Genomic DNA, 25,630 nt, shown 5'->3' with positions numbered 1-25,630 from the left:
TTCAGGTTTCCCGACATGTCGATGACTCTGGCCAAGCGCAGAAACAACAGCTAATTCATGGATTAGCACTGCTTGGGCCTAATATTTCTGTCAAGTTTCAAGTTTTTTTTTTTTTTTTTAATGGAGTTTTTCGTTTCACCTTGATACAAAAATTTATATGTCTACATTACTTTTATCACATTATTACATCATACGAAATCTTACTACGATCAGTCATTTTTTTTTTTAGTTTCAAAGAAAGGATAAAACCTTATAACAAAAGAAAAGGAGAAAAGATTTGGTTCAAAACCAAATTTTTATGTTTTCTTAAAAATTTCTGTGGCTACTAGGTCATGAAGCGTCGTAAAGCGGAAGACTATGATCAGTCGTTTGATGGAACAACTGAAGCACCCTCTTTTTAGAAAGACAAGTTGCAATGTTATGGCCATAGGCTTAAATGAGAAAAATAAAATGAATGAAATTACATTGATTGTATATAAATATATATATATATATATATATATATATTATAGAGGAAGATATAATATGCGGATATAAAAAAAATTACAAAAGTTAAAGGAATATTATATTTTAAAAATAATTATATAAATCAATTAAATTAATATTTAAATTCATTACTTGCATTCTTTTTCAATTAAAAAATAAAAAAGCTTTTAAATTATTTTATTTTTGTTAAATAAATTTTGATACTTTTATTATATTCAAATAAATTTTTATCTTTTAATTTATATCAAAATAAAATTTTAAATCAAATAAAATATTAATTTATTTTTAAAGTTTATTCATATACAAATTAAAAATTAAAAATTTATTTGAATAAAAAGTAAAAATTAATAATTTATTTGGATGTAAATTAAAAATTAAGAATTATTTAAATATAATAAAAATATAAAATTTACTTAAATTAAGTTATAAAATTCATATTTTTTTTATTTTAATCTTCTTTTTCATTTAAGTTATTTTTTCATCCATTTGTGAAAAATGTGTTTGTCAAACTGAGGATAAGAATAACAAATGTGGCTTACTAGAATTATAATTTTGTACAAGGCTCTTATCTATATATATATAGGATATAATTAAAAAAATAAAACTATAGGATATAGAAACTTTGACATTAATAATTGTAGTTATACACTAATGTATATTATATTTTTTTCATGAACAGGAAAGATGTAGAGCTTAATTAATTTTCTTTAATAGGTGCTTTCTCTGCGTGTATGTTACTTGATATAGCAAGGCTAATCATGTTCTAATCAAATAACCTTAACTTCATTTAATAGTATTTTTTATACCAAAAATTCCAGTTTGGACTAAAAAATCTAAAGAAAAAAAAAAAGTTCAGCGTGTAGACGTGGAGTCAACGCAAGTGTTCAAATATGACATGGCGATTAGAGAAGCGACAGCTGTTACTGCACAGCATTTATTTAATTCCGTTTGCACAAAAAATCCTTATTTAAATATGGATTTGTGTATGTTGGCTCAGATATTTTTTCTCTCGGCATTAAATACGATTTTGATGATGCAAGCGGATAATACGTTCGATTTTTGGTTCAATGAACAAAACATATTACTCTCTCTCCAAATTTTCACTGTTTTCTTCTTTCCCTTCATATCTTTGATTTTTTTTTTTTTTTTTTTGCAGTTTCGTCCTACGAGTTCTTTCTTTCAGCACTATGATGATCCGTGCATTTTAATGGTGGTGTGAAGAGCGTATTCATTCCCAACCATTCTTTTTTTTTTTTTTTTTCTCACGTTTTCTTCTTTTTCTTTTGTTATTCCGTTTCTTGATATACACTTTCTTATGTTTTTAAGATTAATGCCTTCAACAAGCTTCTTCCAGAAATTGCTTATATGCTTTTAAGTTTCTCCGCATTTAGTTATCTGTAAGTACAAGCTCTTGTCATCATATCTTTTACTTTTTTGTTTTTGACAAATTCCAGTATAGTTTGATCGTATAGATTGTTTGATTTCTTGTTTGTTAATGTTGTGATTTTGACATATTTTCTCCGCTTTATAACGTTGAATCAATGAATTTATTCATTATTACGTCTAATTTTTGTTTGGTAACTTTTCTATTTTTTTTAATTTAATCTTTATATTGGAAAGAGTACTAATTGCCATTACTAACTACATTCTATGGGTTTTTTTCTGCCCTGAAATTGCATGGAAGAAACTAAAAAGAGTTTTTGTTTTCTTGATTTTGATATTGCTAGTACTTTTTGATGGAATAAATGTATTGGTATTTTTGACCGTGTTAGAATCTCGCTGTGAATTAGGGCTTTGCTTATGAAAAACACATGGTTTTATGTGTGTGAGTTATGAAAAATACGATCAATGACTGATCAGAAGTGAGATTATTTGAGTTCCGACTGCTGTAATTGTATGGTTAAATTGTCAAGGGGTAATATTGATTTTATATGAGTTGGAATTCCTGTGAGAATACTTTTGGATTATGAAAAAGAAAAAAAGATGTAAGGATACAGTTGTTGTTTTCAATATTGACATGAAGAAAACAAGTAAGAAGCCAAATTGCTGTTTATAAGACCTGCTATCTGGATTCATCCTGTTAGACCATAATGTCATTCTTTGTTGATGTGCTTTTGCATAAGCTTAATGGAGGTAAAACAAAAATTGCTGCACTATGAATTGTCTCTTTGTGCTATGAGGTTGCTGAATGGATTTAAGTTGTCGTTTGTTTGTGATATTTGATTGGAAACTAATTTTAATTGAGTTTCTATATTGATGTTTTTGCATTTTCAATCTTTGTAATACTTAATTGAATTTCTAACCTATGTTAATGTGCAAATATTGCTTTATAAAGCCTTTTCCCTGAATTGTTCTGAATAGTTGTACAATCTTTAAAGTTACAAAAGGAGGGTATTATCATTGTCATTGCTACTTATTAAATTCTATTTCCAAGAAAAATTTATGCGGTCATTTTTCTCCTTTTTTTAATTTCTTTATAAGAAATAGCCGTTGTTGGTGAGTTATGGAATTATTATCATAGTGGTATTGCATTCCAGGGGATTGGGGGTAGATTTGTATTCATTGATTTTTTTTTTTTTTTTTGGTATGTTAACATTTTAGGGGAACATTAAAATAGTTTGATCAGTTAGCGTTTAAGTTATGCAATCAGTAGTAATTTCTTATAATTTTGTTGTTGTTGCGATATTTGAATTCAGTAACTGGTCATTATTTTTCTCCAATAATCCTTTTGGGTTCTTAGGTGAAGTATTACTAGCAGTAAGAGTAGCACTTAGTAAATTCCTTACCTTGATGGAAGCATTAGACCAATTTTGGCTGTCAATAAAATTTTCTCTGTTCTTTATTGGCATATCTGTTGACAACTATGTCTACATTGATTGCACTTGGGGTGCGAGAGTCAGATAAGGTATGTGTCCAACACAAATACATTCAATCTTCTTAATTTTTCCCTTATACTATTTCTTTGAGGTTTCCAGTACAGGTGTGCTAGGAAAGTAAAGAGTTGGAGCAACATTACATGGGTTATTCAAGGGTTAATATTTCATATTTTTATGGTTTTGTTATGAATCTAAAGTTTCCTGAAGTTGAATGATAGTTAATGGATAGTTTATGGCTTTAATTTTATTCATCCTGCTTATGTTCTTTCAGTCATGCTCTGTGTTTCTGTTTCAAAAGTAACTTTATTGTTAACTAAAATTGAACTTCTAGAATTGTCACTCTGATTTTTACCATTGTTTGCCTATTCCTTACCACTTGAAAGAAACTGGATCAAATTCTATTATAATTTAATTTTTTTAAATCTTTGGCATCAAATTAGGTTCTAATGGATTAGATTCTTTGTCTCAAAATTTTAATTAATAATGGATCCTATAAACTCATTTTGCAAATAAATGCATCTTGTTGTACTTGGAAATGTTAAATGCATTGTTGTCTGATTTTATTGAAAATTATAGCTGTGCTATGTCTTTGGACTGAAATTTGGTTAATGTCAAGAAGCAGCTTCAACAAAAATCAATGAAGATACCAAAGAGATATATTGAATTAAGGTACTTCAAGGATTGTATGTTAATAGATCAAAAAGAAAAACCATGCTGAAAATTTCAGATGAACCTCTCCATCTGTACCTTACATGGGCCTTGAAAAGATTATTTACAGTCAGTATTTAGTAACGTTACAGTCCTAATCGATGATAACATGTATATCTCTTTTACTGATTTTCAAGCAAGCAGAAGTCACATGCTTATCACTAGAATTTAAGGATATGAAAGTTTTTAAATAGAAAGTTGAAAACATGTAGTAGTTTACTTATTTCTTCAATGTTTGTGTGTGCTCATCCGCGTGGGCCAATGAAACCCAATAGTTTTGGGCCACTATCTGGCTAAAGGGGCAGTTGTAATGCTGGTGGCATGACAACTAACTTAGGTTTGTCTCAAGTCGTCTCAAGTCAAGCTTTACATGTTCTTTTATTGCTTGTGTGAGATTGAGACTTGGAATCTTTGGTTGTAGCTTTAGTTATTTGTATATGACACAGATATTTAGAGATTTTTGAGTTGATAGGTGGAGCTAAAAACTAACTTAGAGGTATAGTCAGTCATAAAGGGCAAACCTTTTGTGGAAGTCCAAAGCTAAACCTTGTAAAAGACCATGTGAATTAAGAAGATTATGTCCTTTGAAAATTTGGATGTATGGAAGATTTAGTTTTTAGTTATTTTCATTGGATATTCATTAAATTAAAGTTAAATATCTTATGACTCTTACAGTTGAAAAATAAATATGTGAAGTCATTGTACATTTACCTTGCTTTAGTTGCCATTTGTCACATCATTCTAGGGTTTACTTTTCATACTCCCATCGCACTATTGATTACTATTGGAGTTATTCCATAACTTTTGTTTTTCATATTTATTTTTAAATAGGTTTTGATGGTTGCTATGTGACGTATGATGTAACTGCTTATTTGGAGAGGAGAGAAGAGGAGAATGTGGTCTTTTTGGAGCATCAAAGCCAAATAACACTTGTTTGGTCCTGGCATATCAGTTTAAACTTTTGGGTTCAATGGTTCTTCATTTATGGCATTGAAACATATATTGGCCTTGCAGTGTGGTTCATGGGAACTACCATTCTTCTAATTGAAGTGAAGCACATGCTGAGTGGTGCTAAATTTTGATAGATATAGGTGATTTGTTAAACTTGTAGGTTTGATGGTTTTTTGTTGTGTTAGTATATAGCCTGTTTGATTTAATGTTCTTGTGCTTAGGATCCTTAATTGTTAAAATTAGATTTTACCTTGTGCCTTTGGCTTTCATCTGAGGGGTGAGTCAGAGTATAAACTAATTGGTTGCACTTTTCTGATTTGCTTGTCCTTTCTCTAATTTCTTTTTTAATAATTTTTTTCCAATAACAGATATGCAGTTTTAATAATGGGTTTCTCTTCATGCAAACCGAGTTGTTTTTTATGTTAATCTGCAATATAATGCTTTGTGCTCAATTACTATCTTAATGATTTATGGTATGACCTATAAGCCTGAGGACTACATGGTTTCTCTGGTATAATATAGAAACTTAGTTCTTGTTAATACGTAGCAGATGACTTCTCTTCTATCCATTAGTTACCTTGAAGTCCTTAAAATGTCATTGGATAAACTAGTTAGCCAAGACGTGTCTGCATCACCTCAATGCCTCCACCTCAATTGGGATCTTGTCAGATCCTAGAAGCCAAAATATCTCCATGTGTCCGGAATCTGGTTGTACATGTGCTTCTGCACTTGTGTGCATGTCTCTAAAGAAGCTTATTATTGTTTTCTTCTTTCCTTTTGTTGCAGAAGACTTTTGAATCCCCTTCAGTTTCAACAGTCCGATGAATTTAAACTTTCTAGTTGTCATTGAAAATTTTATGTTTGTTTTCAGTTCAAAGATTTGCTTAATTATGTCATTCCACGTGGGAGTTGAAAATTACCTAGAATCATAACTTTAAATCTTTTTTCATACTTGTCTTTAGATATTGTTGGAAGAGGGGTATGCTCTGCTTGCGGTCAGCAGATGAAAACTTGTTGAGTGGATGAGCCTTTGTTGAGCACAATAGTTATCCATTTTATAATTTAAGGAAAAATAACATGTATGTTTTCTTGAAGCTACTGCCTTACCTATTTGGAAGAAAATTTTCTCCTGTGACTGATACATACACTGACAGATCTTGCTGTCATGCATTTATTGCATCATGTTTAATTTTCTCATCTTGGAATGTGAGCCCAAATATCATGTTTATTGCTGCAAAAAATGTGATTTGTTAGTCAGATGCAATTTGCAGCCTAAGATTAACAAAAAAATATTACTTACCTTACTTATAGCTTTGAAGGGGGTACTTACCTGGTATCTTTCTGCCAACATGCGACTTCTGGCATTTATAACTGCATGTCTGTTTTTCCTAACACCAATAATTTTGGATGCTAAAGAGGACTAAATTGAGAAGCTGTAATCTGCCAGCAAAAGATATATGCTTGACCATCCAGCTCTCTATTCATTTCAGAATTCTATCAACTAGAGGCTTACCCTCCTTCTCACTGAGTCTGATAAAGGGCACCCCAATATTTTTTACTGGCAAGGAACCAAGTTTGAATCCTGAAGCAGCCACCATCTGAGTTTGAATATCTTCATTTATGCCAGAACAGAACATCTCACATTTTGTTGGATTAAACTTCAACCCTGACAGCTTATAGAATTGATTCAGAACATTCTTCAAAGCTTGAACAGCTTGCAAGCTCCCCTCAGTGAACACCATAAGATCATCAGCAAAGCATAGGTGGGTGAGGTGGATCTTATCACATTTTGGGTGGCATGGAAGGGGCCCTTAAATAGCTTCCTTATTAAGCGTTTATGACAAACATTTCCATGACAATCACAAAGAGATAAGGTGAGAAAGGATCTCTTTGCCTGAGACATCTCTTGCAAGAATAATACCCTTCTAAACCTCCATTTATATCAACCGAAAACATAGGACCAGTGATGCAGCATTGAATCCATGGCGCAAACTTCTCAGGGAACTTCATAGCATGCAACACCCCCATTAGAAATCTCCAATTCACTGAATCAAAAGTTTTCATAATGTCTTTTAAAAGCACACCTGGAAAAACTAGATATTTCATAGCCTGGGTACCGAATTCAGGAGTAAATTGAAATTTTCCGAGTGTTTGAGACTTCTGTCTTTCCTGTGTGCAGCTACCAAAGGCTCTCTCTGCGCCAAGCACGATAACTTTTCTTTACCTGGCTTCTGGGAATTAATTATGCTAATTATGCGTATGAAGTGAGTTTCAAATTTCTTGAAAATCTGCATTTCTTTAAGATTGTATTACTGTGAGGATATTATAGTGCTAGAAATAGAATATGGCTAGCTTTTTCGTTAAAACTTTCTTCCATCTCACAGGTTCCACATAGTTTTTCTCCTGCAGCCGAATTCTATGAAGCAGTTCTGATTATATTCTGCTATCATATCTGCATTTGATGTATGCATGAATGCCTGCAGTTGACTACAATCTTTTTTACATTCTATGTAATTATATCATCTTTTATCATGACATTTATCAGTATGAATTATTTGATTTCAAGTAGTTGATTTTCTCCGATATAGTCATTACAATTATTGATGAAGATGAAATTTAGTTATATACTCAGAGAATTGATAAAAGCACAGGTACCGAGTGATAAGGAGTTCCCTGCTGAAATGGTGACTATACCTGAAAGGTATTGTGCTTAGAAAATTTTTGGCCTGCCTAGATCAGTTACTAAATCATCTTTTTAGTATTATGAATCAAGCAAGTCATTTCTCATTGTGAAATGAAATTGCTTGTTATCCTATTAGTGCCCTATTAATTATGCATATTAAATTATCAGTTCATTTGATTCCCCTTGCCCCCCCCCCCCCCCCTACTTTTTTTCTGTTTTAAGTTTTTTCTTTTCATCAAGGATGGGGAGCCATCAGAAGAAAGTAAAACAAATCTAAGAATTTTTTTTATTGGATAACACAAGTAGTACAATTGCAGTTGAACACAAAAAGAACACAATAAGTTCACAAGGCAGCTGAGTAACATCAAACAAACAGTGCAATCTAATTATTGTGTAAATTTACATCAGATAACTTGTTTCTCTGTTCATTTTACTGAAATTGTAAAGTTTGTTTCATTAAATGTTTCATATGAAATCCTTTTCTTTATGCTGAACATACTTTATCTAGTAGCTGGAATATGAAAGCTCACTGGTAGTAGCTTTAGGCTTTAACCATGAGCAAGTTGTTGATAAGGTGTTGGTGATGTTCATCCACAGTTGTCAGACAAGTTTGCTAATGCAGTTGTAATCTGTTGCAAATTTGAGAGTTTTTTTTAGGATCAATATTGAAATAATTTGCTTTCTTACTTGATTTCTCTAGGCTGTAGTTCTTAAAACAGTATTGAGTGGATAAATTACCCCAACTTCATTGATTTTGCGAGTGTATCAGTCTTAGGAGGTTGGGGATGGCTTAACTGGAGATGAACAGGTGCATGCAAATCATATCCATCATTGAAAGTACAATTTGAGTAGGAGCTTCTGCTAGATTCAATTGCTTCTCGTGTTCCATAAACCTGAGGCCAAAATTTTATGTCGTTTAGGAGTATTGGGAGGAAAATCATTCATTTGCTTAAATTCAAGATTATTTCACAGGCCCTTATGGCCTTGTGGTATTGGTTTCAAACTTTGATGCTACTACTTTCATGAGAACCAAGGAAAAGAGTTATAAAGGAAGTACGAGTTATAGTGTCATAGGTGAATGTGAGATATTTGTAGCAAATATAATAAATTGTCTCTTACAATACCTTCTTTTGAAGCACAGTATTTTCTTGGTGGATGATGTCTATCTTTTTATACAGTTCTAGATTCTCCTGATGTATGAGGTGTCCCTGCAATTCAATAAATGAAAGTCACTCAACAAGAATATATCTATGGATGAAAATCTGCAAAAAATGCGGCAAAACTTTAAAAGAAACCTTGTGGTTTAGCTCTTTGATTTTGTCTGTTAGAATTTGGTCCTACAAGGAAATAATAACAAGGAACAATTGCATTAAATATTCTGATCTTGAATGTTGTCGGTGAAAATATCATTAAATTCTAAAGTTGTCATACCTTCTTGATGCGGACACCTTTCAAACTCATTTCAAGTTGGTTTTCCAGGTTCTGTAGATCTCTGACACTTAAACCTGATAGTTCTTCTCCCATCAATTGCCTGCAACACATCACAGTGGAATGTTATGTAAGCTATTGTTTATCTCATGGTAAGGAAAAGCCCATTGTATCATGTTTTAAAGGTTTTTATCAACTATCAAGAGTGTCCTATTAGGAACTTTGTTAATAAGAGTGTTTAAAGTGATCTTTACCATTTTTAATATCATGCTATGCATGTCATATAGTAGAAACTTAGCACTTTGTGAAACCCCCATAGTAAGAGTTGCTGTTGATTTTGTGTTTTATGCTAGAAAATTCCTTGTTTTAATGGTTTGGTTATAAAATTATACATGAGATCTGTATTATAGAATTGCAAAATTGGCAATATTGCTGCAACAGATTATTAGATACAGTGACAAACAATTAATGAAGATGGCCGATAGTTTTGGGATTATCCAACTCCACAATCAATCGACTTTGACTTTTCCTTTAAGTGATGTTGACTAAATAAGACAATTCTTATGCATGTTCACCCCAAAGTCTGAGCCTAGTGGTTAGAAACAAGTAGAGAAGATGCTTGAGCTTTACATATGACGTTTACAATCATGAAGAAAATGTTACAGTTGCGCAAAACATGGTGATTTTTATATATTTGTTTAGGACTATACTTTTAATAATTTTTGGAATTGGTTGTTGACAAGCTCATTTTGCTAGTTGAAAACATAATTCAAAACATATATTATTATGTACAATGGAACAGTGGGACATAATCGTTGGTCAAATCTGAAAGGGACCTCACTTTTTCTAAGCTTACTGAGGATATGATCTTGACAAGGCTTGGTTTATCCTTTTACTAGTGTTGAAACTAAAGTTATGAGGTGCATACCATGGCATACTTTAAAGAGTGCTGTTTTGGCATTGACTTGTTTCATCCCTGTACTTGTAGCTTTAAAGAAAGGTAAGTGGAATTATACATTGAAACTTTATTAGGAGAAGCTAGTAGTTCTGAAACAATGTAGTTAATGCATTTGTTACTACCAAAAAAATTGAAGTAAGACCATGATTTATGCCTTCCTAGCAAATTTACAAAGATAAGAGTACTGTAGAGTCTACAAATGTTGCTAACATTTGCATTAAATTTACAAGTTCAAAGATTTTTAAGAGTGTTTTTGAGTACCTGTGGCATTCCTGCAAGTGTTGGAGTTGCTGCCTCAAGCTTGCTGCCTCCTTTTGCCAAAACTATCAAGTACAAAGTGGTATTCTTGAATGTGAAGCATTTTATTGTAAACTATTATCATAAGAGATGTAAAAATTGAAGAACATGCCAAAGAAGTTGGGAGATTAGCCTGTTTTCAATGATAATACAACATCAACTACTTGTGAGTTTCTTGGACTCGACTTAGTTACTCAGACACAACTCATTCTTTTGTTGAGTTCAAGTAAAATAAGTAACTGGAGTGAATCCAAGTGGCCTAATACTCTGACTGAAGCTGCTTGCAAGCTTAATCTAGCATTTGATTTTTCACATACTTTGTTAGAAGGCTTGCTTTCAAGTTTGAGCTATTCTTCTTTGATGATAATAAAGCTGAATTAGTTGAGCATTGACTTAATTTGATGCTTAGACAATGTGGACACTTTTAAAACTTCTTAAATAGTCAAGGATTATAAACTGTTATTTCTCTCTAATGCGGTGTTTGACAGGAAGGAGATGGAGGGAAAAGGAGAAAATTGAGGAATGGAAGAGGGTTGCAAAGGAAAGAAAAGCAGTTTGTTTTTTTTTTTTTTCCTTCCCCTTGTTTGGTAGAGGAGATAGAAACAGAAGGAAAAAAGAGTTAAGGGTAAAATTGTGAATGAAATTATGATTTTCGTTGAATGAATGGTTTCGTCCCAGTTGTGCAAGGATTGGATTTTGAGAGAATGGAAAGGTGCAAATCACTCATTATTTGCCTTTCTTAGTATTTCCCAATGAAGGAAAATAAAATCTCCTCTGTCTTTTCATTACAACCCTTTTCTTCGTTTTTCCTTCTTCGAAACTAAATTGCTTTGTGCTAGATTATATTTGTTTTTGTTGTGCCAACATTATATTTTACAAATTTCTATATAGAATTTGCTATGTAGCTGTGTTGTCCTAATGTTGTCTCTTAGGTCTCATGTTACCTCTTGTTTTTATCTTGTGCTTTCTTGGAATTTAAAGCAGATATTTAAGATCTCTTAATTCATTGCTTTCCTGGGCGTACCAATAGTATGATTGTCTATCATTAGTATAATTGTCGCTGAAATTTCACAAAGTGCTTGTCGCTAATCTTCTCAGCTAAGGTTGTGGTTGTTAGAGAATAGAGGGTAAAGGACTTGTATTCATCACTAAGCCATAGGTGTGGTTGTTGGAGAATAGAGGGTAAAGGACTTGTATTCATCACTAAGCCATAGGTGTTTTAACACCGTGTCCTTGTGAGGTTGGGATTAGGCTATGGCTTCGCCCCTATGAGGGAGTGCTCTTATCCATGCAGTGAGCCCCCTAAAGAAAGGAACATTGTTGGTAAGTTTTTCCATTCATGTCTTCCCTAGCATTGATTTCTTAGTAGGTAAGGGCCCCCTATGCCATGCCCATGTGAGATTTGTCATTATTGGTAATATGTTTTGCCGTTTATTTGTTTAGTAAAAGAAGAGGTTATAAAGGTTGTTGGAAGTGCTGGCCAATAGATTGGTTATTGAAATATAATGTAGATTTTGTTTGAAAGGAAAATTAATGTAAATTTTTAATTTCATAATGTTTATGTCTGGGAAAGAAGGGAAGGGCTGAAAGGGACTTGGATTTGCTGAGAGCAAGAAATGGTTATGGACAGCTTATTGCAGGCATCTTCTTATGTTCTTTTGGGAAAACTTATTTCTGGGTATGTTAAAAAGTGATTTGCCTGCCCTTGTAAGTTGTTGGAGTCACTCTTACCCCCTTCTAATTTTTATTCTTTATACTGTGGTCAAACTTCATGCATGCTAAGGGAGAGGAGAAAAATGTTCCTTTCATAATATTTTGGAGATACAGATGTATGATCAGCCTATATATTTCTTGCAACTTATTAATGTTTTATGATTATGAAATTGGTGTTTAATTTTCAGAGTTTTCATCCTATTGGTAAGTCCAAGTGCTATATTGGCATTTTTGACATTTGCTTGTTGATTATGGATACCTCTTCTTTCTCATTTGTCTGCTATTTGAACCTCATGAGCAATAAGTTTTCTCTTTTATTTCTACTTGAATGTGAATATTGACATTTATAAACATTTATGCTTGAGATCAGGACATTAATTCACTCACGAGTAAGTGGGTCAGAAATCAATACTAGGTATTGATTTGGACTTATTTTCCCTCTCACCACCCGAAGTGTACTGGTGAATACTATTTTTCTTTTGCAACATTGATAGCACTTGCTCTTCAGCTAGAAGAAATTTATTAAGACTTTGTTTATGCCCTCATGAATTCGACTTTAGACTAAAAAAGAGATACTTGATCTAGTAATAAGAAGCTAGGGAACATAATGATTGCCCGTGGAGTAGTGTCCTGATCTACTTGAGGTAACAAATAGTGGATTTTTCTGAATATATGATGGGATTGTTGCTTTAGATTTAGAGCAGAAGGTGGCAGCTTACATGTAGGAAAGACGGTAGTTGGCTAGAAGTAGTGGCATTGGAGTCTATTGAACAGAACCTGCAGACGCAGTTGAAAAACAATTGTAAGTGACTTTGGGTACTCTAAAGGGAGGTTATGATTTTTGACTTGTAATGCCACTTCAGAGAGTATTATTTAACCGTTAAAGATCTCAGTCGGGCAAAGCAAAGGACTCTGTATCTGCAATTTAAACAGTGAGTATGATTTTCTAGAAGATCCTGTACTCAGCTAACGCATCAGGATAGTCTGATAAAAATGCTCAATATCTGACAAACCTTCCAAATAATGTGGCATCCCGTTGGTGGTTGCTGTAGTTTTTGCCTTTCGACTTCAAATATCAGTGTGCAACAGCTGTCTGGGAAATTCAAGTATGATTGTCTGCAATTAGTATAATCGATGCTGAAATATCATCAAGTGGTTGCCGCTAAACCCTCTATTTGATAGAAAATCATGAGTGATGCTGCAGGAATTCATTGTCATAGTCAACTTGAGGCACCACTGATATACTATCATGGAGACTCTGAGAGGGGTTGTAGGGTTAAGTATTTTTTAAATTTTGTTATGATTTCTAAGATCTTCAAACTATCTTGTGACTGAAGGAATACTTGGATGGTTCTCAATGTTGAAGGTTTTACTTAATGGGATATACTCGTACACTTGGATGCTTTTCATTTTTCAATACATTGAAGTTTTTCTCTTTTCTTGGTTTAGAAGTGCTAGAAGTTCCTTGCTGAAGCTGATGTTTTTGATGTAGCTAAAGTATGAGATATTTTTGTGGCATCATTTATCCTGTATTTCATATGGCTTGCTTAGGAAGTAGACTTTCCTTAGCACTATGACTGGCTTGGATACACGCATTACACTGCTCCATTCACGATATATCTATATGGGTGCGCATGCTAGAAACAATACTTAATGTTCCAGGAGTAACAGGAGCCCTATGTCTTGCTGTAAACTTGGTAAGCATGGGCTTAACTCAGTTAACTATCCTTATCAATCTCTGTGGTTCATCTAAAAGATGTGTTCAATTTTGATATGTTGTCCTACATATATTGCGTGTTTTAACCAACTTCCCACCATCAAGGATGTGATTCTTTCCCTACGGTTTATCGAATGAGGGCCGTAATGATATTCCAAAGCCCTCTAATACTCTCTGCTAAGAAAGTTGAGATCTCACCTAGAGTGAGGAGCATGCCTTAGAAGCAGGAAGTCATAATGGTTACAATTAGAAGGTCTTCTGGAATTGTGCTGAAAGCAGTATGTAGATGATGATCTTCATTGATCAACCGCACGTATTGCCACTAAGATTAAGAACATATCTTTGGGGGGATCACTGATGTTTATTGGACCTTTTACCAAGACAGTGATTAGCTACTTGGCCGGTTACCACAAGGGTGGTTATGCTCAAAACCATAATAAAAAATCTAATTTCATGCCTGGTTTGCTTTCTGCGTCCTAAACTTGACCGCTAAGAAAAGTGACCATTAATCGAAACAAGCTAAAATCTCAAAACCTTTAGGCCATCATATTGAAGATGTTTTTGACAAATTAAAGGCATGGCTAAGTGAAAGCAACCAAAAGGGAAAAATAAAACAAAAAAAAAAAAAAAAAGATGATGAATTGAATATAGGCACGTGCAGGATTAGATGATGGACAATTACCTTGACTTCTGAAGCGGGATTCAATAGTTGATGATGTTCTTCTTTTAGCTTGTTGTAGCGTTCGATAACACGTTTCATGCTGATAAAAATTAAACAAAAGAAAAAGTCAACACCATTATTCTAATTGAGAGATGGCAGTTTCTAATTTTACTATAATTTGTGAATATATTTATAATTCGAAGAAGATAACATAATATATATATATATATATATATATGAATCTAACAACTTAAATTATGTCATAATTTAGAGCTATTTACTTTCAGTATACTTGGAGTATTTGGTGATTTTTTTTTATTTCAAAACAACAAATAATTAATGAAAAGTTGGAAAAATAATAATCAGAACCTAATTTGGAAAAAAAAATTGCAATATATATATATATATATATATTAGTTTTGAGATTTGATTTTTGCCATTCATAGGGATATAGGCACAATATTTTCAATGAAGTGTAAGTGATTGTAAAAGTGATTCCACATAATTTTATAACCTTTTCACATTTTCACAAGAAGTCCACTAATTTCCATTTTTTCTTTTCTTTTTTTTATACACAAGAAATTGTTAGAGTGCTTATATCCCTACGAATGGCAAAAATCAAATCTCAAAACTATAATATATATATATATATATATATATATATATATATATATATATATATATATTAGTAGACTTCTTGGGAAAATGTTAAAAGGTTATAAAATTATGTGGAATCACTTTTACAATCACTTCATTGAAAATAGAGTAAATTTCATATACACTTCATGGGGTATTCGACATTTTCATTTGCATCTCTTTTGAAACATTTTTTTTCATTTATAATATTATGGTTTACAAAAAGTGAAATTTTATTTATACTCTATTTATTATTTTATATACATCACTTCTAAATATACTTTAAATTCAAAACTCAATTTCTTATTTTTATTAAATACACCTCATTTTTCATTTTTTATTTTTTGTTCCTACTCTCTCTCTTCTTCTTTTTTTATTATTTGAAATTAAGTTTGGCTTTTTGGATATTCATTTTCAAAAAATCTCAATATTTTTTAGATATCTATTTTTGAAAAGCCTTGAATCTTGGATATCTATTTTTTTAGAAAACTCAAAACTTCGCGGATATCCATTTTTGAGAAACTCAATATCACTTTTAATAATTAAAAATCTTAATTATATATTTATGAATTTATTTATTTGATCATATATGTGAATGGAATTGAAATCGATGTTCTCAAGCATACATAAAAAACTTGTTCTTTTTTTTGAGGCTATGAAAAACTAAAAGCACAATTTTTTGGTTTTGCATGGGCAAAAGGGTGTTCTTGGTTTTCTAGTCTCAATACAAGAATACCTTTATGCCCATGCGTATTTGAAAACTAACATTTTTTTTTTTTCATTCATACATATGATCAAAGAAGAATGGGCATATTGATGACTCATGTGTTTGTATGCATGTTAATTTGAGCTTGAACATCCTATAAAACATTAACCTTTATGATGTTATCAACAGACTAACAAATTTGGTAATAAGAACCTATAATATTTCGGCCACCAATATTTTTTGACTACTAAAATATTGGTGGCCTTTAGATTAGATGTTCCTATTGTCGAAATTAAATCGTACTTCAAAGAAATGATGAGAGATGTTTAGAAATCCTAGCAAATCAAATTTATTTATTTTAAGATTAAATGTATTTATTTTATTTAAATTAAAATTAAACGTTATCAAAAATTTATAATTAAATATACATTTAAATAAAAATTTATATAGTTTTTGAAATGAATTTTTGAAAATATAATATGATTTTCGAAAATTTATTTTTAAGAACACAATATAATTTTCAAAAATCTATTTTTGAGATTTACGAAGATGCTTTTAGGATATTTAAGTTATTGAAGATATTTTTATCATTTGCTAAAAGTTAAAATTGGTATTTACTATGTGGCATTTTTTTAAAAAAATTTTAGGGTATATTTAGAAGCTCACTGTTCAAAATGAACTTGACTATGAATATCAAAAAATACCCTCAACGCTTCATTCATTTATAGAGATTTACCTTGTGCTTTCTATAAGCCTAAATTCTGTGTCTTTTCTCTAATCTCTATCACTTGAAACAGCAATAACACCAACCAAACGCCAAATCCTGAATCCGATTGGTAATAAAACCCTTTCTAAAACTCTGAAATTAGTGTCATTGCTCCAATAAATGGAGATCTATTATCTCTGCAGAAAAAATCTCAATCTCAGACTCTTTCCCAATCCCCATTACTAATTTTCTTTTATACTCTTCTCTTTTCTTTTTCCCCAAAATCACTTCCTTCTCTTTATTCCACTCCCCAAACCCTCCTACGTAAGCCCTGCCCCACTCCTATTCTCAAGTTCCATCAATTTATCACCAATTCTTCTTCAGATTCTTTAACTCCTTTCATTTCCTCAATTGACACTTTCTCATTTCCCCCTATAGCATACTCACCAATTTCTTAATAGATATAATTTTCAGTGGTTTCATAGTTTCTCAGTTTCATCTTTAGGGCTAAATGTGAGTCCAAAGCAAAATTTACTGTTATATTTAGATGAATTATTTTTGTGTATTAATGTTTGATTGTCTGTGCTTTGCTAGTGTTTTTCTTTTTTGGGTTTCTCGCTTCTTTTGTGGCTTTTGATAATTGCGTTTCTTTATTTTTGCAAAGTATTTAGGTCTTTGGGATTTGCTGATGAATTACCTTCCTCTATTTGATTGGAATTAGGTCTTGATTATCTTTGATTCGATTTTTTTCCCCCATTTCTTTTTAAATTCCTCTATGTTGATTCTTGCTAGGGTTTTTCTGTGTTGTGGAATTTTTTATTTGCTGAATCCCTCGTTGTTTGCTAAGGATTGCCTCTGAATTGTTCTTTACTCTTCACTGTACTTTACACCTGTTCACCTATCTTGAACACCCAAGAAAAATCCCAAGAATCCTTTAACCCTTTCCTGTTGAGGCTTTTTTTTTTTTAATGTTTTTTGTTCACCCAATTTTTGAACTCGAAAATTTTCAAAAGAAAGCCAAAATCAAAATCTTTAATTATTATGGCGTGTATTGAAAATTGCGTTTAGGAAAAAACTGTTTTCAATTTAAGTTTGTATCAATGACTAAAGGACTGGGGGTTTTTTATAAAATATGGTTCATTTTTAACACTGTTATCTTCTTTTGTTAGACTTAATAATTGATAATTTAAAATATAATAAATAACATGATACGAACATAATACAAAAAAAAAAATCGAAGATAATATGATTTAAAATTTTAACAATTACTATATATAAATTTAATAAAATTAAAAATATATATTTTATATTTTTATGTTGATAAATAAAATCAAAATTATATATTTTATATTTTTACGTCGATATGAATTGTGATACGTAATTTTCATGTTAAATATATAAATTTTAATATTTTACATGACATAAATATATAAATTATCAAATTTACCCTTTGATAATAATAGCGATAAGTGGATAAAAAATTCACGGGGTGTATAAATAAGAAAATCGAATACCACATAAGGTGTATGCAAAATTTACCTTTGAAAATATATATTTTAACATTTTCACATGGGACTTGAATCACTCTTAAGAAAAGATAGTAATATGATTATTTTTCGAGTTAAATGATATAATATGGTTGCATAACTGGATTATTTAATTCTTTCCAAAATAGTGATCTAAGCACCAAATATAGATTATTGTTATTACTCTATAGATTTTAAGGTGATAACTACATATCAAACAACATAAACACCTGAATGAAAAACTATTAATAGTAGTTTGTTCTCGTTGCTTACGCATGCACATACAAAAACATACACCTTATCCTCAAATTCCATCATACAACCACCATAATTCTTATTTGAAAAAGATGAATTCCTGAAAGTCGATCAATTTAGTGCAAATCAGTACTTATGGTCATTTACAATTCAATCAGATCCATTTGGTTAGTTTAATTTTTAAGTAAAAAATACATAATTCTTTTGTATATAAAAGCAAATATGTTTTTGAAGAACTGTATGCCTAAAAGTTTCTCATTTATGGATTACCATGAAGGAAAATATGTTTTGGAAGGATTAATATATACTAACAATTTTATTTATGGGATTACAGATGCATATTTTTACTTCTATTTGAAGCCATTTTGTTTCATTTGGTATTACATTTTAGCCATTTATTCATCTTTAATCAAATGGTTATTTTTTACTATTTGTTTTTGTTTTAAGCCTTAAAAAATAAATATTGAGTAGCAAAACTGCAAAAGTAATGAGTAATAACCAAGTAAAGTTTCATTTAAATTACTTATTGCTTCAAATAAAAATGTCTAGCTAGTTGTCTCAAAATTTTGGGATAACTTTTCAATTAAGCTAACAACTTGGGCGGGGGTGGGGAAAATTTTCAGAACCAGGTGTTGCTGTTTTTGGAGGTGTTTTGAATGACCATGATGGAATAATCAAAGGGTTTTTTTTTTTTTTTCCAAATCAATTGGTTTGGAGGATTCTAATTATGCTGAATTCATGGCAATCAAGGAGGATCTTTCTTTCTTTTCCTCTTCTGCTTAACTTGCTCTCATCTTGTTATAATAGAAAGTGATTTTTTTAAAAAAAAAAGGAATCATAGTTTAAGAATAGGAGAAAGAGTTGCAGGCACTAGAATTCGAACTCTAAATCAACCTATCAAATATCACCTCTCATAAATAATTATATGATTTAACTAAGTTAAACTCTAAGTTTAATAAAAAGTGATTCTAAGAATACAATTCTTTGGCTAGCATTCACTCCGCTGTCTCGGCATTGGACCCACATTGACAGGATTTCCCACAAAATTTTCCTTTTCTTTTCTCAAAAGAATGTTCCACAATTCTTTAGATGTTCGCAGTTCCTACTCAAGCTGCAAACTTTATGGAATTCAAAACTTTATATCCTCCAAATCAGATATACAAGTATCGTTCTCTTTAAATATTCTCTTAAGGCTCAACTTCTCTAACCAAGATATCAACAACTTCTTTAGCATTATCCAAGGCACAACCAACTTGATCGATCCTAAATAATGAAGAAAAGCATGCATCAACCTCCAAAGCTAATTATGAAATGATTTAAGCCAAAAATTACAATCCAATACTGTCAATTTTTCTTTGTTTTCTCTCCAAGTAGAATTGATATATTCCTCTGTGAAAATTAAGGATTCCTTCTATATTCCAAGAGTTAGGATTCCCTTGATCATCTTTTACATGAAGAAAGAGAAACCTCATCGAAGCTCATCATTAAATCTTTCTTGTACGAAAATACATGTATTGTATAGTATACCGTTAACAACACATAGTAAGCTTCATTCCTAGACTATATTTTTGGAGCTTTACCCTCAAGAGTTAGTCTAGTTGATAAAGGGAAGAATTTCCTTTTTTGTCAACTAGGTATCAATTCTTGTGGGAAGCACATCGGAAATAAAATCTTAAATGTGTCATATCAAAATGCATCTTTAAGATTGTTCAATGTGCAGATTAAGCTCGAACAAAATTTGAGGATACTCCTCATTAATTGTATTATAAAATTAAAAATATATATCTTTTGGAGCTTTGCTCTAACTTTTGTACAATTGTTCTTAAAGGTTTGGTATTGTGAGTTTCTGACTTCTTTGGTGTTTGTCTTTGTTTTCTCATTTAAGCTGTCTATCCATTATATTGGGACATTACTGAAAACGAAAAAACAATATTGTAATATCAAGTTTATAGACAATATATTAGGATTCCAATCTTCGTTCATACTTCATAGTGTTTTCTCCAATTAATGGATGAATAAAAAACATTAATGTAGGTTTAAGGATACTAATCTTCCATTCTTTTAAGTGTTAGCTTGTACTTAGATTTGTACAGTACTAAAAGATTATCCGTAAAGAAGAAAAGGGGAAAGTTTGTCTTGTAATTAGAACTGCTGTCGATCCTTTCCATTAAAAGAAATTGAACTAATAATATATACTTGAAATAGCTTTATTGTTTTTGAGTTTCTTCTTCATTATCTATATTTATAAACTTTTCAAACTTAATATTCGCATGAATCTTAACAACAGTGGAGGTAAATCTTGTAGATAGTTATGTCATCCGTTGATTAGTTTCAATAATTAAAGATTAAATTCTAATAATCTCAAATATAAAAAAATTAGAGAAAATCTTCAACTTCTTATATATATATATATATATATGTATATATATATATATATATATATATAATTTGGCAAACTCTATCTTAAGTTATGTTAACCTTAAAAGAAGGGAAAGAAAAGCCAAACTTTATCCTATAGTAGTAGTAGTAATATTTCTATATAAATGTAAACAGCCATGGTTTCTCAGAAAACCAAAAATAAAAAATAAAAAATTAAGCGACTGGTATATATATAGTGAAAGAAAAAGATAATATGATATAAAAGGGAGAGATAACGAAATTATTTATAAATAAAAAACAAATGCAACAAATAACCAAAAAAAAAAAAAGAAAAAGAAAAAGAGAAGAGTATCTGACCTAGAGCTGGCATAATCATAAAGCTTGCCGGTGCTGGAAAAGATAATCAAACCGACTTCAGCATCACAAAGGATGGATAACTCCCTCGCCTTCTTCAACAATCCATTCCTTCTCTTTGAGAAAGTCACTTGCCTGCTTGTTGAATTGTCTATCCGACGGATCGCAATTTTTCCTCTTCCCATCTCTCTTTATTTATAATTTCCTTTCTTCCTTTTATATACTTATAAGATCAATCTTAGGGTTCTTCCTTTTGCTTCTCTTTTCCTAGATCGCCCCAATTTCAGCCCTACAAAAACCTCAACAAAGTCATCAAATCAATGTCGAAAAAGAAAACCCAAGACAGACAAACACGATATATATATATATATTTGCAAAGAGATTTTCTAAAGGCAAAAAGTTACTTGTTTTAAGCTGATTATGGAGAGAGTAAGCTGAAACCGAAAGATAGACGAAGAGTCAGAGAGAGATGCAAGGTTTTTTTTTTTTTTTTTTTTTGAGAGAAAGGTTTTGAGAAAACAAAAATGAGGAAAAATTGCTTATGCTTTAAATGGAAAGTTGGATGGGGTTTTCTAACTTGTGTAAAACCTCTTTTCTGACAAAAAAACATGGAGCCCGAAACCACTTAGTGGTTTCATTGTGGAACTCACCATGTGGATCCTTGGACCGGCTCTCAAGAGTGGCTAAATATTTAATCTACTCGCTTCATTAAAATGGCATCATTCGCGTCTGCATCAAAGTCGTGATAGACAAATGCTTAAGTAAAGATATTATTGAATTGAATTCAATTAAGTTAATATGGTGGGAAATTTAAATTTAAATTTAAACTCAATTCATATTTTAATGTATAAAATTTAATTTAATTTTGATTAAATTTTAATTTTAAAAAATTAAATTATTTAAATTTATTCAATTAAATTTATTTTTTAAATAAAAATAAATTTAATTATCATACTTGACTTTAAGTTTAATTATTTATATTCGAATTTAGCTTGATTTAATACATATAAAGATAAAATAATAATAAAATATATTAAAATATAAAAATTCAATTAAATTAATAAGTTATTCAAATTATATATTAAAATTTTTGAATTTAATTTTTTTAATAACTTAAATTTTATTTGATAATAATTAATTTAAATTTAAATTTTATTTAAATCAAATTCTAATAATTGATAGTATTTCATTTACATCAACGAGGAATTATAGGTAGATTTAGCGGACAGGAAAACGCGGGTAGAGTAATATGGTAATCGACAGAGTTAGAGAAGAAGTATCCTCGGACTGCACAGTAGGCCCATGATTCGTGGGTGGCGGGTGTGGCAGTAGTGGCAAAGTGACGTATAGATTATCGACACGTGGGTTAACAAAATGAGAGCCGTACAATCTTTTTATTTTTATTTTCAATGCTTGGCACTTTTCTGATTGGTTGGAGAGAGAATTGCCCTACTCTTTCCGTTATTGACAACTGTATCAATTTCTTTGACAGATTTGAGCTTCTAGGGTTTACACATGTCTAATTAATTTTTTTTAACCAAGCTTTACTTTATACATTTGGAAAGACAAATCTCAAGTTGCTAAGCTTTTACAGTATATTATTTCATAGTTATAGCAGGGGAGGTACATTTGATCAAATTTTCAATTTCATAAATATTTTTATAGTAAAAGGAAATTAAAAGAAAAGGTTTTTCACATGAAAAACCGATTGGATTATTACAAGGAGAACGAACAGGGTGTATTTTTTTAAAAAATAATTTTTTATTAAGTTATTTTATTGAAAATATCGAGAGCATATGCATATGAACATTCAAAGTTTTATATCTGATTGTATACTCTTCAATTTCATCATGTATAAGGTTGGTAGCTTAATTTATTTTCGACGAGTTTTGACTCGATCCGATTTCATTTGGTATTTTTTTTAAATCGGGTTTTAGATTAGGTCGGATTAGATAATATTAAGAAAAAAAAACAGGGTTGGGTCGGGTTTGGGTTTTAGGCAAACCCAACCTGACCTGACCCAATATATAAAATTATTTTTTAATTAATTATTTAATTATATATAATTATATAATTATATTTAAAAAATAATATTTTATATTTTAAAAAATAATATTTTATTAATTTTGAGTCGGATACAGTTTATGTAAATATTGGATCGGGTCGAATTTGGATATGAAAATAATAAAAAAAATTTTGGGTCTAGTTGAGTTCGGATTTTATAAATATAAAGTTGAGTTAGGTTCAAAATGAGCAAAAACTCGCCCCGATTGACTGGTTGCCATTTCTAATCATGTAGTAATAATAAAAGGAAATTAAAAAAAAATTTGTATGCTAGATATTACCACTTTTGATGATCTCATCTATCATTAATTCTTAACTGATTTTATAGTTTATGCTAAAATATTGTTATGTTACATTTGGTAAATATATAATTTTTTGTTATCTTATATTTAAATTGGACCTCTCAACCTATTATCAATTGATTAATTTTATTTTGGATGCTAATTAATATAGTATCATAATCAAGGTTCTGTTTAATTATTTATTATTGTATGTTATTCTTGCTTTTTACCTTTTCAAATTTATCATGAGATAAGTTTCTGTCTCTACTTACGCATGATAAAGATGTGATAATATCTTAAATATTGGATTTTAAGTTTAATGCTTAATTAATATTTTAAAGTGAAATTCAAGATTAAAGTGTTTAAAATGTACAATAATAAACTTCGACAATCTATCAAAATGCGTCAAAGTATAAATCGGTGGCCAAAAAAGGTTTAATTAATATCCATGCAAGTGGGCAGTAATTTAAAAGCTCAAGCTTTCTTCTCCAATTCCCATATAGCTGGTCAGTACAGAGTTAAATATTGAAAAGAATGGAATTGATCAATGCAGGCATGCGAGTTGGTCAGCAAGTGGCAAATTGCTATGTTGAAGAAACACACTTGCATGGAAGTCCAAAAAGTTTGCAAAGTTGTTTTTTCGACTTCAACAAGGTTTCCCAAAGAGGGAAATTAACCTAGGAATGTGGAAGCAAAATCTTTCCGAAAAAGGCTCAAATCTTGCTCTTTCTTGCAGCCAGCTTGTTGGTTGGAAGATGCAACTATCAATGATCAACCTCCATCTGATTTCCAAAGGAAAATTTAAAGGAGGAAATCTAATTAGAGAGAAGAAACAGAGAGAATTAAACAATTTTTATAAATGGGACTTCACTTTTCTGTTTGGTATGTTTAGAAATTACTTCTCCCCTTTACATTGCTTGTGAAAAAAAGAATTGCCACTAGCATTTGCTTTTAAATTGACGAGAAATATATATTATATTATATTTTTAATGGAAAATTATGAAAGCAGAACATGTATATATATATATATATATATATATATGCATGTGTTGTAATTACAGTTATTTTCAAGTTCGTACATATTATGTTCTCTTTTGTTTCATCGTATTTGTTTTTTTTTTTTTTTTGGGTCAAATAAATACAATTTTGACAATTATTTTTAATAAAATAATAAAAAAATAAGATTTGTAAAATTCGAAAATGTGTTTCAAAATTTTCAAAATATGTATTTTTAAATATTTTAAAATTTTAATTAAATAATATTTTTAAAAATAACTATCAAAATTGAGTTCGTTAATTTGAAAAGAAAAAGGACAGAAAGACTAATATTCTTATTCTCTTTGCATATTGTAGTGAAAATAATAGAATCTGTTATAATTTAGGAAAGCCATATGCTAATATCCACTCTTTTTAGACTTTAGAGGAAAGAAATATCCCTTACTGTTTACTTTTTTACACCAAAATATGCGCATAATTGCAGTCAAATTCTGATTAATAATTATACTTTTTTTGAGAAATGATTAATAATTATATTAGTAACATATTTTAACTTAATAATTAAAGATGTCCAAGTCACATCTAAGTTCAGACCAAAACCAGAATCTTTCCTTTTAAATTGATTTGTAAATTTTCCATAATTTATCCAACAAAGCAAATGCTACCATACTATTCTATTTTAACAACATGAAAAAAAAAAAGTTTCGACTTATTCATTTTCTGGAAGGGAAATTTTCCTAGTTTTAAACATAGACTAAATCTGATTCACGTCCCTCAACTTTTCAGATAAAATCAAGGATTTCAAAGGGAAAAGGTTAGGATGATCATAGCTAGGAAAGACAAAAAAGAAAGCAGGTTGTTTTAAGCTAAGTGCCTATGTCACGGGTTGAAACTTAAGTTCTAAACTTGCGCGGCTCTAGGATCCAGTCATTTACCCTTCCTGCATCTCAGATCAACTTGACTGTCACGATTCACATCCTTGTGAGGTATTGTCTACTCTGGACTCCTGGTCTCACGGTTTTATCCTACAAAAGGCGTCTCACAAGGAAGAGATGGTGTGAATCTTTTTATACTTCAGTGATCCTCTTATTATGTTCGATGTGGGATTCATGACTCTTCTTTAGATTCGTGACATTCTCTCTTATCCAACCTCGTGACGCCTTCGTCATGGAGGCTAGCCATCCTGCTTACCTTCCTCAAGGTGCTTAGCATAGATCGAACGGTTTAGGGCTGGCTTTGATACCACTTG

At 30.7% G+C, this 25,630-nt stretch overlaps 1 protein-coding gene and 1 long non-coding RNA gene across 23 annotated transcripts; one reads left to right on the top strand and one right to left on the bottom strand.

Annotated features, from left to right (window-relative positions):
• The first annotated feature begins 1,422 nt into the window (after positions 1 to 1,422).
• LOC149514436 (uncharacterized) lies at positions 1,423 to 13,535 on the top strand. Of its 21 annotated transcripts, none has more exons than XR_016328711.1 (8): positions 1,423 to 1,883; positions 3,227 to 5,161; positions 6,512 to 6,895; positions 7,201 to 7,285; positions 7,673 to 7,722; positions 9,184 to 9,284; positions 10,876 to 13,032; positions 13,153 to 13,535. It is a non-coding gene; the product is annotated as an uncharacterized LOC149514436 (long non-coding RNA). The 21 variants fall into 21 exon arrangements; XR_016328709.1 differs by having other exon boundaries at positions 1,430 to 1,883; positions 10,876 to 11,710; positions 12,794 to 13,535; XR_016328707.1 differs by having other exon boundaries at positions 1,430 to 1,883; positions 10,876 to 11,710; positions 12,471 to 13,535.
• On the bottom strand, positions 8,194 to 21,761 carry LOC111295589 (MADS-box transcription factor ANR1-like). Of its 2 annotated transcripts, XM_089745400.1 has the most exons (9): positions 21,445 to 21,753; positions 21,044 to 21,329; positions 14,500 to 14,578; positions 10,352 to 10,413; positions 9,136 to 9,235; positions 9,000 to 9,041; positions 8,829 to 8,912; positions 8,443 to 8,597; positions 8,194 to 8,333 (listed from the first exon to the last, which is right to left on the bottom strand). In XM_089745400.1, exons 2-9 carry the CDS (start codon positions 21,223 to 21,225, stop codon positions 8,318 to 8,320), a joined length of 720 nt encoding a protein of 239 aa, XP_089601526.1. In that variant the 5' UTR covers positions 21,226 to 21,329; positions 21,445 to 21,753; the 3' UTR covers positions 8,194 to 8,317. The 2 variants fall into 2 exon arrangements, with proteins under 2 accessions (XP_089601526.1, XP_089601527.1); XM_089745401.1 differs by lacking the exons at positions 8,194 to 8,333; positions 8,443 to 8,597; positions 8,829 to 8,912; positions 9,000 to 9,041 and having other exon boundaries at positions 9,130 to 9,235; positions 21,445 to 21,761.
• Between the last annotated feature and the right edge of the window lie 3,869 nt (positions 21,762 to 25,630).

The sequence above is a fragment of the Durio zibethinus genome, chromosome 16, assembly GCF_047325235.1.
Source record: "Durio zibethinus cultivar Kanyao isolate XHJ-2024 chromosome 16, ASM4732523v1, whole genome shotgun sequence".
NCBI lineage: Eukaryota > Viridiplantae > Streptophyta > Magnoliopsida > Malvales > Malvaceae > Durio > Durio zibethinus.
The sequence above is the reverse complement of the archived record's forward strand: the minus strand, read 5'-3'. Positions and strand labels throughout refer to the sequence as shown.